Source organism: Triplophysa rosa, linkage group LG11 (assembly GCF_024868665.1).
Source record: "Triplophysa rosa linkage group LG11, Trosa_1v2, whole genome shotgun sequence".
NCBI classification, from domain to species: Eukaryota; Metazoa; Chordata; class Actinopteri; order Cypriniformes; family Nemacheilidae; genus Triplophysa; species Triplophysa rosa.
The window spans coordinates 16,090,443-16,102,860 of NC_079900.1; the positions used below are offsets into that span (position 1 = coordinate 16,090,443).

The following is a 12,418-nucleotide window of genomic DNA, read 5'->3' on the forward strand; positions in this document are numbered from 1 at the left end:
GTGGCAGGATCGGGACAGAGCCTTTAGGTTATATGTGAGAAAGCCATGAGTTGTTTATGTTCTTTACTTCTCATGTGTTTTCTCGTGTCTCGTCAGTGGCCCCGGCCCTCTAGTTTCGTGTATTGCCTCCCTGCCGTGTCTAATGTTTCCCACCTGCCCTGTGTCATTATCCCTCGTTTGTCTTCTCCTATAAATGCCCTCATGTTTCTTTGTCCTGTGCTCTTGTATTGTATATGGTGTTTTCGATTGCGTTCCATGTGCTCCATGTTCGCTGTGTTCCTGTGGTCCTGTTTTCTGTGTAAATCCCCGTCCAGTAGTAAGTGTTCAGTCAAGTTTTTGTCTAGTGTTGTTTATTTTTAGTTTAGTGTCAATTAGCCTACGTCCTGTTGTTTGTATTATTATTTTGTGACCTTTCGTTTTCCCCCATCAAGGGTGTTTTTGTTTGTACTTTTTGTTTTGTTTAAGAATAAAGATCTTGGTTGTTAACCCCTTCATTCCTGTTCTTCACCGTGCAATTCTTGACAAGTTCATTCAAGTATTGAGGCACTAAACCATGTAGACCTTTATAGGTAATAAGCAAGATTTTAAAGTTAACGCGATGCTTTATAGGTAACCAGTGCAAGGTTGACAGAACCGGGCTAATGTGTTCATACTTTTTTGTACGTGTAAGAACTCGAGCTGCCGCGTTTTGGACCAGTTGGAGTTTTTTAATAAGCCAACCACCTAACAGTGCATTACAGTAGTCTAGTCTTGATGTCATGAATGCATGAATTAACTTCTGCTTAAATGAAGCAGAGCCATGACAACTTTACAAAGATTCTTTTAAACTTTTAATAAACAAATTATAGATGTTCTTCCAGAGCAACCCAGAAAAGTGATCTTAATAGCCACGAGTCTAACAGGTCTCAAGACAGAAATCATTCAGCAGTCAGCTTTAAACAATATGCTTTTGTTCCTACAATTAACATATTCATAAATATCTACATACTGTACCTACATCAACAATGTTTTGTTAATAACACTAAGTGAATGATCATGACAGAAAGACAGTGCTGTTCTGGGTTTTAAAGGGGTCATATGGCGCTAATACGTGTTTTTCTGTGTCATTGGTGTGTTATAGGTTGCCCATGCATGTATTAGACACGTAAAATTGCAAAAATGAAAGTGTCGGAACAAAAGATGCATTGTATCTAAAAGCGAATGCTCACCCAGACCTGCCTGAAACACCTCATGTAACCACAACCCCACAAATGTATGTCAGTTCGTGGTATGATTTGACTAAGACCGCCCAAATGTATATGCACCTCGCTTTTCAGAGCGATGAGCTTTGTAAAAAATCTGCGCGTTTCAGAGAGGCGGGGCAAAGAGGAGATACAAACATGCACGGTATGTGGAAAATACAGCGTTTTTGAACCTTAAATGTACACACATTGTGCAATGTATACACATCGCATTACATCTAAAACAAATGATAATATTCGTTTTAGCCGTGTCATATGACCCCTTTAACTGTGAGAAGCGTGCAGCTGCAGTGGTTTAACCAGAGAAAATTATTCGTAATTTATCGTGCATCCCTACTTAAAATATAAAATATATATACTCACTCTCATGTTGTTCAAAACCTGTATATGACTCTTTCTTCTGTGAAACCCAAAAGAAGATATCTTGAGAAATGTCTCGGTGGTTTGTGTCCATACATTGGAAGCCAATGAGGGTCAGTGTTGTATGGTTACCAACGTTCTTCAAAATATCTCTTTTTGTGTTCGGCAGATGAAAATCATACAGGGTTAAATGGCATCAGTGTAAGTAAATGATGAAATAATTTACATTTTTAGGTGAACTACCCCCTTTAAAAAACAAACAACTAAAATTAAGAGGAAAACAACTTATTTTTTATCCATTTGTACTGCAAACAATAAGTTTTCCATTCGGTAATCATTATTGCTTCAAAGAGTTTCCCTGATTAAAAATCAGTCAGGGGAAGAAACAGTGTGCAATAATGTCCTTGTCTTTTTCCAAATCCACAGCGCTGTTAGCTCAGGTTTGTTAAATCCATTTGCTCAGAATAAGAGATCAACTAAATCAACATTCTTGTTTACTATCTGAATCATTATGTTCCATGGAGAAGGATTTTATATAGCAACACATTGCCTTGCATTTGTCTGACAATCTCTGTTCAGTTTGTGATATTTCCTTGACTGATGTGCACATGGTTTGAGCATGTGAGCATGCTGGTCATTCTGTTGAACTGTGTGACTCTGGGCATGTTTCAGCCATGTGAGGACCTCAAGTGCCAGTCTGAGTGGTGTATCATCCTGCAGGTGAGTCTCAATAATTATGTAACACGGCAGGAGCTCTGCAAGCTCATTATGGGATTGATTTATATTTCTAATGACTTAATTTCTTTCACCATCACCATATTATACCATTTGAAGATACAATGGCCCATAAAATTACCTTGCATTACATACCATATTACTTAACCATATGGAATTTGATATTTCCTGGTATGTTTATCCATTTATTATCTATTTTGGCCATTGTTATCCATAATGTTATTCATAATTCAATCCAGTTACTGCACAGACCACCACATAGAGTAGTAATTGTGGACATACCTCACTAACATTTGAAAATCAGAAAGTATCCCAAAACTGTACTGTATGTTGCTTTGTAATGAATCTGAAATTATTTTTTGTTATTTTGAAATTTTGTTATGTATTGTAATTACATTTTTTTTTTGGTGTGGCTTAAAGGTCCAAAAAATGCTTGTGCCACGGTACATCAGATTCCACATCAAATACTCCACAACAGATCTTTTACCCTTTCTTGTGTGTTTGTTTTTATAATTTTGCACCCAATGTCTGTTTTTAGGTTTGTCTCATGTCCAAATTGGCTTTACGTAGTATGTGTTTTGTGACAGACGCTAGTTGAAAGGGCCAGTGGAAACTGTCCAGAAGTCACAGAAAGTTGCATTTTGTTTCTGTAGTATAGTAATTTTTTTACTCTGTCCTAAAAATGTTTGATTTCCTAAAGACCCCTTTAGCAGTAGCCTATCCAGAATCAGAAATACTACATAACATGATGAACTGATTTCTGGGCTGGGGCTAAGGGTGGCATTGCCCCTCCAGATTTTTCTTGGGCCACTCAAAAAATATCCATCTGAAAATTAAAATGAAATTCTTGTTATTAAATACTTATTTGTATGATCTAATAAATAATGATCTGTCAATTTAATCAGACAAATGTAAAAATTATGCATGCAATGATTAGATTAGATTCTCCCCAACCAGATTATATGATTGCCCACCCAGTCGAGGCAGCCTAGTACCGGGCCTGACTCATCTTCTTTTTCACAACATTTCATTGTTTTCTTGAACCACAGGATTAACGGTACTTTCTATGAAATATCTGTTCTGCCTCTCCTGTAAGATATCTGTCCTCTGTATTTCGATATTAATGTGCTCTGTGTCCGCAGGCATTTGATGACTGCATCTTCGCCTTCTTCGCTGTGGAGATGGTCATCAAAATGATAGCCCTGGGGATTTTCGGATCAAAGTGTTACCTTGGCGACACGTGGAACCGCCTGGACTTCTTCATTGTCATGGCAGGGTGAGGAGTCCTGCCTCGTTCTCACTTGTCACTCATGTATTTAACCATTATCACCACAGTAAAGCTAGTCACCTGGGACTCGCTGCTCAATTGACAGGCCCTCAGTTGGGAAATAGAATTCCTGTGAGCGTTCTCAGCCCTCGGATTGATTTAACATTCAAAAAACATGGCCCTGTTGTTTAAAATGACCTTTCAATTAAACTGGATAATGAACACATCAAAGCTTGTCTTTTGAAACCACCTTCCTGACGTGATTCTCACGCAGTATCGACATGTGGAAAGGTCATTGGAGTTTGACCTTCGCTGTCTGATGTGTTAAGTTGAAACTGAGGTATGTTTCATCTGCTCTGCTCCCCCAGGATGATGGAGTACTCACTGGACGGTCATAACGCCAGCTTGTCAGCCATTCGGACTGTGCGAGTGCTCAGGCCCCTGCGAGCCATCAACAGAGTGCCCAGTAAGTGTCACGACTGCTTGGTGAATGTAGCCTTATTTATATTTAGGAACCAGACAGTAAGATCATTTTTAGATCTTGGTCAACCATAAACAAACACGTACCCAACAAACCAGTACATGTTTAAGCTTAAACAATCCGGCAGAATGATTTATGATACAGATGAAAGCAGAAACATCTGCCTGATGTATGACGCATTATTTCAACCAGTCATGTGAGTAACAGCACACTTGCTACTCCATAAATTACACAGCAGACCCTATCCCACCAAATCAAGAGAGGTATATTTCTCCCGGTAATGATCCTTCGTGTGGTGGCGTGACAGTTATATTGGATCACCTAGATCCTTGTTTATGAGAACAAACTCTGTGTGCTTAATGGAGTCGTGTAAGTCAGAAGCGAAGGTTGTCTCCTCGTGTCTCTCATTACCATTAACACAGATCTCCACGAGTAGATCTGGGTCCTCTTCACTATCCTGGAGCGGTTAACTGTGGGTCATAGATTTAGAGTACATCTCCGCATCAGGTTTATGACTCAGTGTTGCAGAGATGGAAGACGAGATATCGTGATTTATTCGTCTGGGTGGAGTGTTGCCTCAAACAGAAGTGCTTTTTAGTGCAAAAGGACATTATTACGCGCTGATGTGAATTGTTGGTGTCGGTTTGGGCGCATGTGTGCGATTGTTGTTCCTCGCACCTGGAATCATAATGCAATCACCAAGTTGGCAGTTCATTGCATGAAGTGGCTCTTTATCTACCATCTATGTGTTTACAGAAGAGTGAGTTAGCATGTTCATCTCCTTCCACTTTGTGACCGCATGTTCCTCCAGGGGCCTCATTAAAGTGGCCAAACGGCGCTGTGGCTCCGCGCTGTCTTTGGTGGGAGGGATGCAGGCAGCAGAGATGTTCACACTCTGTCTGTACTCAGACAGGACCATTTAAGGCTTTCTCCTCACATCATGGACTTAAATTACATTAGTCGCACACACCCTACTCAAACAGATTAGTCATGCGGTTCAAACCGGATGCGTTACCGATCTCCGGGGGCTCTTCTATCCGTGATGTTTGCTGATGTTTTCCTGCTCTCAGAGTCAAACCCAGCATTGTGTCGTCTTAGAAAAAGCACAGACGGTGATAGTTTGGACTGATTTGTTTGAACTAAGTATGTAACAGGACATTTGTGAATATCTTTGAACATTCTGACAGTGTGAGTTTTGGTGTTTACAGCGGTCCGTCCTGATCAGAGGGCCATCTGACAGTGTTACGGTTTATTTAAATATGCGTCCATGCCAAATATTTTGCTTTTTCGGTTTGTTTTCAATCACTTGGACAGTGTCGTTTTTAACTGGCTGAAACTTTTGTGAGTTTATATTAGCATCTGAAATAAATCCCTTTGGGCTTTCCTATTATGGTAATTCTCAGCGCAACAGTACGCTTGCATGTTATATTCTCTATTTTTAAGCTTACATAGGGCCAAACAAGACAGGATTTTCTCAGGAAAACGCTGCATGTTTTGCTGCCACGATGCTGGGGCATTCTGGGTGGTTGCCAGGGTATTGCCGTGCTGTTGCTAAGGTGTTCTGAGTGGTTGTTACCACATTGCTATGCGGTTGCTAAGGCGTTCTGGGCAATGTTGGAGCTTGCTGACAAAATACGAATCTGTAATATATTCATAATAAACCGGCCTAGCTTTGCTCTTATAGCACTTCAACATTAATATTGTTATTATATTACATTATATTCCTGTATTACACTACCAATATGTTTATGTGTTCAAGCAACTTAAATCTGTATTATTGCAGTAATACATTGTCTTAGCAAACATCACAGATAAACCATTTCCTTCTGCATTAATGCAGTACAGTATAGAATATACAGTATAAAAGACAAAGGTTTGACTCATACTGTAGGTTTTATCCAGTGGATGTGGTGACCTACTATGGGAGGTGATGGGAATGCACTTCTGTATTTGTTCAGTGGTTTAGATCGTAATTGTCCATTAAAGTCAGGATTGGCTGGTCTCTGAGGTCTCTGAGCAATGCACTTAAAATATGCAGTTTCTCTGCTCTGTCAAGCATTATTACATATGGGACTATTTTAGGTTGAAGGTGTCATCTTATTTTGAAGATTCTGAGATTTGCCTCTCACATTACATCTTAAAGGATCTTAAGAGCTCTAGCTAAAATAATGCTTTATTTAACACCTCTTACCTCATAAATGTTTGTTGCAAAGCAGTGTTACTGAAATATTCCCATAATACTACTGATATTGCTTCCACTTTTATGATGAATGTTAACAACAACATAATTATTGAGTTTTATGGTAAACCTATGGCACAGTATATAGGAAATATATTTAATGCACACAAAAATGACAAAAAATATTTGATAACACTTTGTGACATTAATTGATATGGATGTTGCTACTTTTCACATCTATTGTACCTGAAAATAAGGCATAATAAAATGTCCTGTGAACATCTAGTAGGATCATACACACAACCCCTGTTGTCTTTCTGTGTTGCAGGTATGAGGATACTGGTTACTCTGCTTCTAGATACTCTGCCTATGTTAGGCAACGTCCTCCTGCTGTGCTTTTTTGTCTTCTTTATATTCGGGATCGTCGGGGTGCAGCTCTGGGCTGGACTTCTGAGGAATCGCTGTTTCATGCCAAATGACGTGAAAGAGTAAGTACAGGCGGACTCTTATCTAACAGACAGCTTTGTCCCCTCTTCTCATTTTCCCCCCTCTCCCCGGGGAACGCGTCACCACTTCCGATTTGATTCAAAGTGGCAGCCAACTGTTGCCAGCAGCAATGGCATTTCAGTCGCTGACAGTCTTGTAAACTGAACATCTCACCCTGGCATGAAATCAGTGTCGAGCATCAGCCCTTGAGCACTGAAGCTACGTACACCTCTGACTCCCTTTGTATGAAGGTAAAAACGAATTAAAGGACAAAACTGAGAGGACAGACTAAAGTCAAGCTGCAGTCATGTATTAGAAGTAATGTATTTTGATGTAATGGAACAAATTAGTGCTTTGTAAGTGCGTGTGTTTGCGTAATGGCCCCGTGTTTCAAATACACTAGACCGCCACATACGTATACTATGCCGCATTTTTATCTGTCAGTTCCTGTTAGCTCTGAATATGAGCTAATGTACTGCCCTGATCTGATGTGCTTTCAGGTTGTTCCTAAACTGTTCGTAGCCGTAATGCTTTGTTGAGATTGACTTTACTGTTTTATGTTTAGGGCACTAGAACACTGAGGAAAAATTAAAAAATGTATTTTAATGTTTCTCTGATCTGATGAAAACCAAGATATATACAGTATACACGTTTTTAGAAATGTGACTGGTAACTATTTTTAGTACCATTTTAACTTGTTCACCCAAATATTAAAATTTTCTTTTAATTTACTCACCTGCATGCCATCTCAGATTAATTAATTCCTTTCTTCAGTTTAACAAACAAATAATTTTATAATAAATGCCGTCATATTATTTTCTTATATGTGGGTCATTGTGTCCCACAAGCACATATATCCTTTATTAAAGTAATTGAAATGTCTTCATTTGTAAGAGAAAATAATATTTTGAGCTTATTTAGTAATAGTAATAGATAAATTGTGAATTCATGGCAACAAAGTGGTCAGTAAATCCAAATATAGCAGCATGTCAGTAACATTTAATCTTCTTGGATCTTGCATGTCTCATGACAAGAAAACGTATATGACGAGTCACGCATATTTTAACTTAGCACGCTGATCTGTGTTTCCATGGATGCGTGATATACACCTGGGATGGAATCAATACAATCTCACGGCAAAAACATAACTTTTTACGATGTGGCTAATTGCCAATTCGTTTGAATTCGTACATTTTAGAACGATTTGCTTTCGCGCTAGTAACATTTGGTTTTTGGGCAGGGTTGGGGTGGGGCTTCATTGCTTTTTCTAGTAGCCTACTCATACGTTTTTGCCCGATTGACAACATACGAATTCATACAAATTAGCCACCTCATCAAAATAGTTACGAATTTCTGTGAGATCAGGTTGGTAAATTATGAGAGATTTCATATTTAAGTAAACCAGAGTCAAAGATTCTTGTAAAATTTTAATGTTACATATTAAAGTGATACTTCTGTCATCATTTACTCAACTTCGAGTTGTTCCAATGTTTATAAATGTATTTGTTCTGATGAACACAGAGAAAGATATTTGGAATAATGCTTATAACCAAACAGATCTCAACACCCATTGACTCCCATAGTAGGAAAATTACTTAAACCTTTTTTTTGTTTGTTCTGTTGAACACAAAAGAAGACATTTTGAAGAATGTAGGACAGAAAACAGTTCTGGGGCACTTTTGACTACCATTGTTTTTTTCCTACTATGGTAGTCAATGGGTGTTGAGATCTGTTTGGTTATAAGAATTATTCCAAATGTTTTTTTTGTGTTTATGCACATTTGGAACAACTCGAAGGTGAGTAAATGGTGACAGAATTTTCATTTTTGGGTGAAGTATCCCTTTAAGTAATATCATATTCTTACAAACAGATTCATGTAGACAGATGGTGACTCATGTTAAGATCAGCAAAGTGATGTGTGGTGTCCAGAGTAAGCAAATGGCACATATTCTACATCCTCTGTCTTTCAACAGCTTCTACAATCTGTCCTTGATGAGTTCGTACTTCATGCATGAGGACGGCGAGGACAACCCCTTCATCTGTTCAGCCAATAAGGATAACGGCATGCTGCGCTGTAGAGCGGTGCCTCCCCTCAAGGAGGGTGATATTGAGTGCACCTTAAAAGAGCCTCCACCGGGACACGCCTACTTTGGCCTGGATGGACCCAGCAGGAACACCTGCGTTAACTGGAACCACTTTTACAATATGTGTCAGCCTGGGAAGCTCAACCCTCACAAAGGGGCGGTGAACTTTGATAATATTGGATATGCCTGGATTGCGATATTCCAGGTACGTTCCTCTCATAGTTTGTATCTCAGATCACTTGCATATCAGTGAAGGCCATTTTGTTTTAATACACACTGCCATTATAGTGGAAGACTGTCAACATGGAAATGCATTAGTAAGGCCCAGGATAGATGATGGCTTTTTACAACTTTCTATTGCTCAATTTTCTTTTTGAAAGGGCGAAGTCTTGTTAAGCACGCTTCCACCACGCCAAATAATTGAATCATCTCTGAGCAAATGTCTGCTTTAGTCATTTCTAGTCCCTCTGCTCGAAAGAAGCCCTGTGCAGTGATGGGATTTTTCAATCTCGTAGTGCTGCCTTTGGAAATGATATCGGAAAAGAAAGAGCGACCCGCCGCGTATTAACTCATCAGCACTTTCAATCCGTCCTCATCAGCGGGGATAAATCACCACAGACAGACCGGTGGCACAGACCCCTGTGTTTAATATGCACAGTCACGCTCTTGCATTCTGCATGAGCACACAATGAGACCTGTACTGTATTCAGTGGAAATGAATGTCAGTCTCATTTGTCTGATTGTTACAAGTAGGTCAGTCACGTGGGGTTCCTATTGGCTGAGTTAATGACAGTGTGGGGTATGCGATTGCACAAGAGTACCTGAAGGGTTTTCACCTGTGTCAACATAAAATCTTAATAGGATCTTGATTGCATTCATAAGATGAGACCTGATGGGACCAGGCTCCTCCTAAACATCAGAAGTAGCCTACAATGCATAAGTACTCTTCACAGGTATTTTTGTTTGCACACGGAATATTGATAATATTTGGTTAGTCGGATTTATGCACATTAGTAGTGTATGTGCACATTCTGCTTACAACCTGACGATTGTAAATTTACGGCACTGAAAAAGTAACGCCACTCAGAAAACAAAGCATACCCTGGGCTTTACCCATTACAGCCGGAGCCAAAATAGACTCCTGTGCAACATTTTAAAAAATGACTTTAATAGTCATTGTAATAAAAATGAAGCATTTCCCACAGTTCCATCCCATTAACAAAGCTTAAATGTGACCAATCTTCGAGTCAGCTATTCCAAACTCGATTACGAGGATGGACTGCAGACAATCTGCGTTTAAATTGTCTCTTTAAATACCCAAACTTCTTCGTTCCAGAGGCAGACAATGAATCCTGTAGAGAGTGAGAGCACAGGAGAGAGATATAGACTGGGGTTCAGGAAGAGGGTCAGATGCTAAGTGATGCTACTGGAAATAAATGAAATGCTATGCTGAATGTTGCAGGCACTATATCAGGACGTCTAAAACAAATTACTTAATACTAACAGTCTTAACCCTGAAATCTGCTTTTCCTAACAGCAGTCAGACCTCTGGCATTGCCGTGCCGTGATCTGTATCTTTGCAGTGTTATTCCTCTGATTTATGTGTCCTTTGCACTTTCTGTTCACGGAAACGTCTTTATCTCCAAACCGCATTTTAAAATCTCTTTGCAATGAGAAGCCGTACTATCACAAATGCACTGTGTGTTCAGGAACAGAATACGAGAATAAAAAATGGGATGTTAGGGTTCATCTGTGTCGTATCATATTCATCAAAAACACCAAGAGAAAAAACAATACAATACGCTTCCAAGTTTTCTTTCTAACTATTGATGTGTTGTTCTGTTTAATGTGTTTCGGGAGGGTTGCCTGATGTCTTAATGGGCCAAACTGTTGTGTGTCTCTCAATTTCATTAAACTCGCTTTCTCCTTGTTTTGCAGGTTATTACTTTGGAAGGATGGGTGGACATCATGTATTACGTTATGGATGCCCACTCCTTTTACAATTTTATATATTTTATATTGCTTATTATAGTAAGTATGCTCTATTCTTGATATTGCATACAGAGCTGATTTCTAAAAAGATGTCTGTGATTAAGTAAAGTGCCTTCTGCATCTTTCAGGTGGGCTCCTTCTTCATGATCAACCTGTGCCTGGTTGTAATAGCAACCCAGTTCTCTGAAACAAAGCAGCGTGAGAACCAGCTGATGCAAGAGCAAAGAGCACGCTACCTCTCCAACGACAGCACGCTTGCCAGCTACTCCGAGCCGGGAAGCTGCTACGAGGAGATGCTCAGGTACATCAGCCATCTGTACCGCAAGGTGAAGCGTCGGGCGTCCCGCCTCTACCTTGGCTGGCAGAGCAAGCGCAGGAAGAAAGTGAACCCCAACAGCGGGCTGAGTGGGGGAGGCGGGACTGGAGGCGGGGCTGGAGGCGGGGCCAATGGCCACAGCAGGCACAGGGGCGGCGGTCACTGGATCCGTTCTGTCCACAACCTTGTACAGAAGCACCAACGTCAGCACTGTCATCACAGCAATGGCAGCCCGAGCCCTCTGACCCCCACAGGCCCCGGCGAGGCCCTGGAGATGAGATGCATCACGACGGGGCCGCAGCTGACCGTGTCCACTGACCCGAATCTTTCTTCCAGGACTCAATCAGTGCAAAGTATTTATCAAGGGGACTTTCATGAAGCCCCGCAGGTGCATTCAGGCACCGTGGCGGGCGCGCCGCCGCTTGGGCGAATAAACGGGGGGATGAACTATCCAACCATCTTGCCCTCCTTTATCTGCGGCTACAAAAGCAACAACCCTGCAGGTAAAGGCAGAGGGGACTCGAACTCCAGCTCAGAATGTGATGCCATAGATCCCTTTGAGAAGCTGCAGCAGCTGGTGGGAGAGCACAGTAAGTGTGATTGTTTTTATTTCCCATCAGGTGCAGTTGAACTCACCTGGCCTGTTGCAGGATAATGGAAAGCATTATCACAAGTGATTGTTAAGCCTCCATTTACAGATGTGACAGAAAATCAATTCCTCAAATGTTGAAGTCATTAACACGATCTTTAAAGATTGGGTAACATACTCAGTTTCTGCCTATCTCATATCAATCTTGAGAACCTATAGAGTAGTATTGCATACGTCGTATCTTCGAAGTGTATTAAGTTTGATCAAATTTATAAAAGAGAGATACAGCTGTACGATTATTTCTGGAAAAAGACGAACTGCTGGAGGCAGGCAGTGGGACGGAACAACAGCACGAGCACACAATTATGCACGAACGCGCCGATTGCCAACAAAACACAGATGTATGACTTAGTTTCATTTACCGCATCCAGTTCATGTCCGGCATCTTTTAGCACTGGGACCGCGCCATCAGTCAGTTTCAAACGATCTCCAAATCCAGCGTTATATCCACCGTTTATATAACATCCGTCACTGAAATGCCGTGAACAAACAGACACACCTAAACTTCACTATCACAAGAGTAACGAGCTTCAGCGCAGCGCAAAATAACAGCAAAAAATAATAATATATGTACTTTTTAAATGATGAAATCCTGTGTTGTCAAATGCGTTTATTGGTTGTTTATGGA

At 40.5% G+C, this 12,418-nt stretch overlaps 1 protein-coding gene across 2 annotated transcripts in view; it reads left to right on the plus strand.

Annotated features, from left to right (window-relative positions):
- The window catches only part of cacna1ha (calcium channel, voltage-dependent, T type, alpha 1H subunit a), a 96,763-nt gene that overhangs the window by 50,704 nt on the left and 33,641 nt on the right, over window positions 1–12,418 (plus strand). For both annotated transcript variants that reach the window (XM_057345017.1, XM_057345018.1), the window contains exons 3-9: window positions 2,209–2,321; window positions 3,479–3,612; window positions 3,972–4,069; window positions 6,592–6,751; window positions 8,723–9,038; window positions 10,772–10,864; window positions 10,954–11,731. In XM_057345017.1, the coding sequence (XP_057201000.1) occupies window positions 2,209–2,321; window positions 3,479–3,612; window positions 3,972–4,069; window positions 6,592–6,751; window positions 8,723–9,038; window positions 10,772–10,864; window positions 10,954–11,731 (1,692 nt within the window). The remainder of the gene's footprint in view (window positions 1–2,208; window positions 2,322–3,478; window positions 3,613–3,971; window positions 4,070–6,591; window positions 6,752–8,722; window positions 9,039–10,771; window positions 10,865–10,953; window positions 11,732–12,418) is intronic.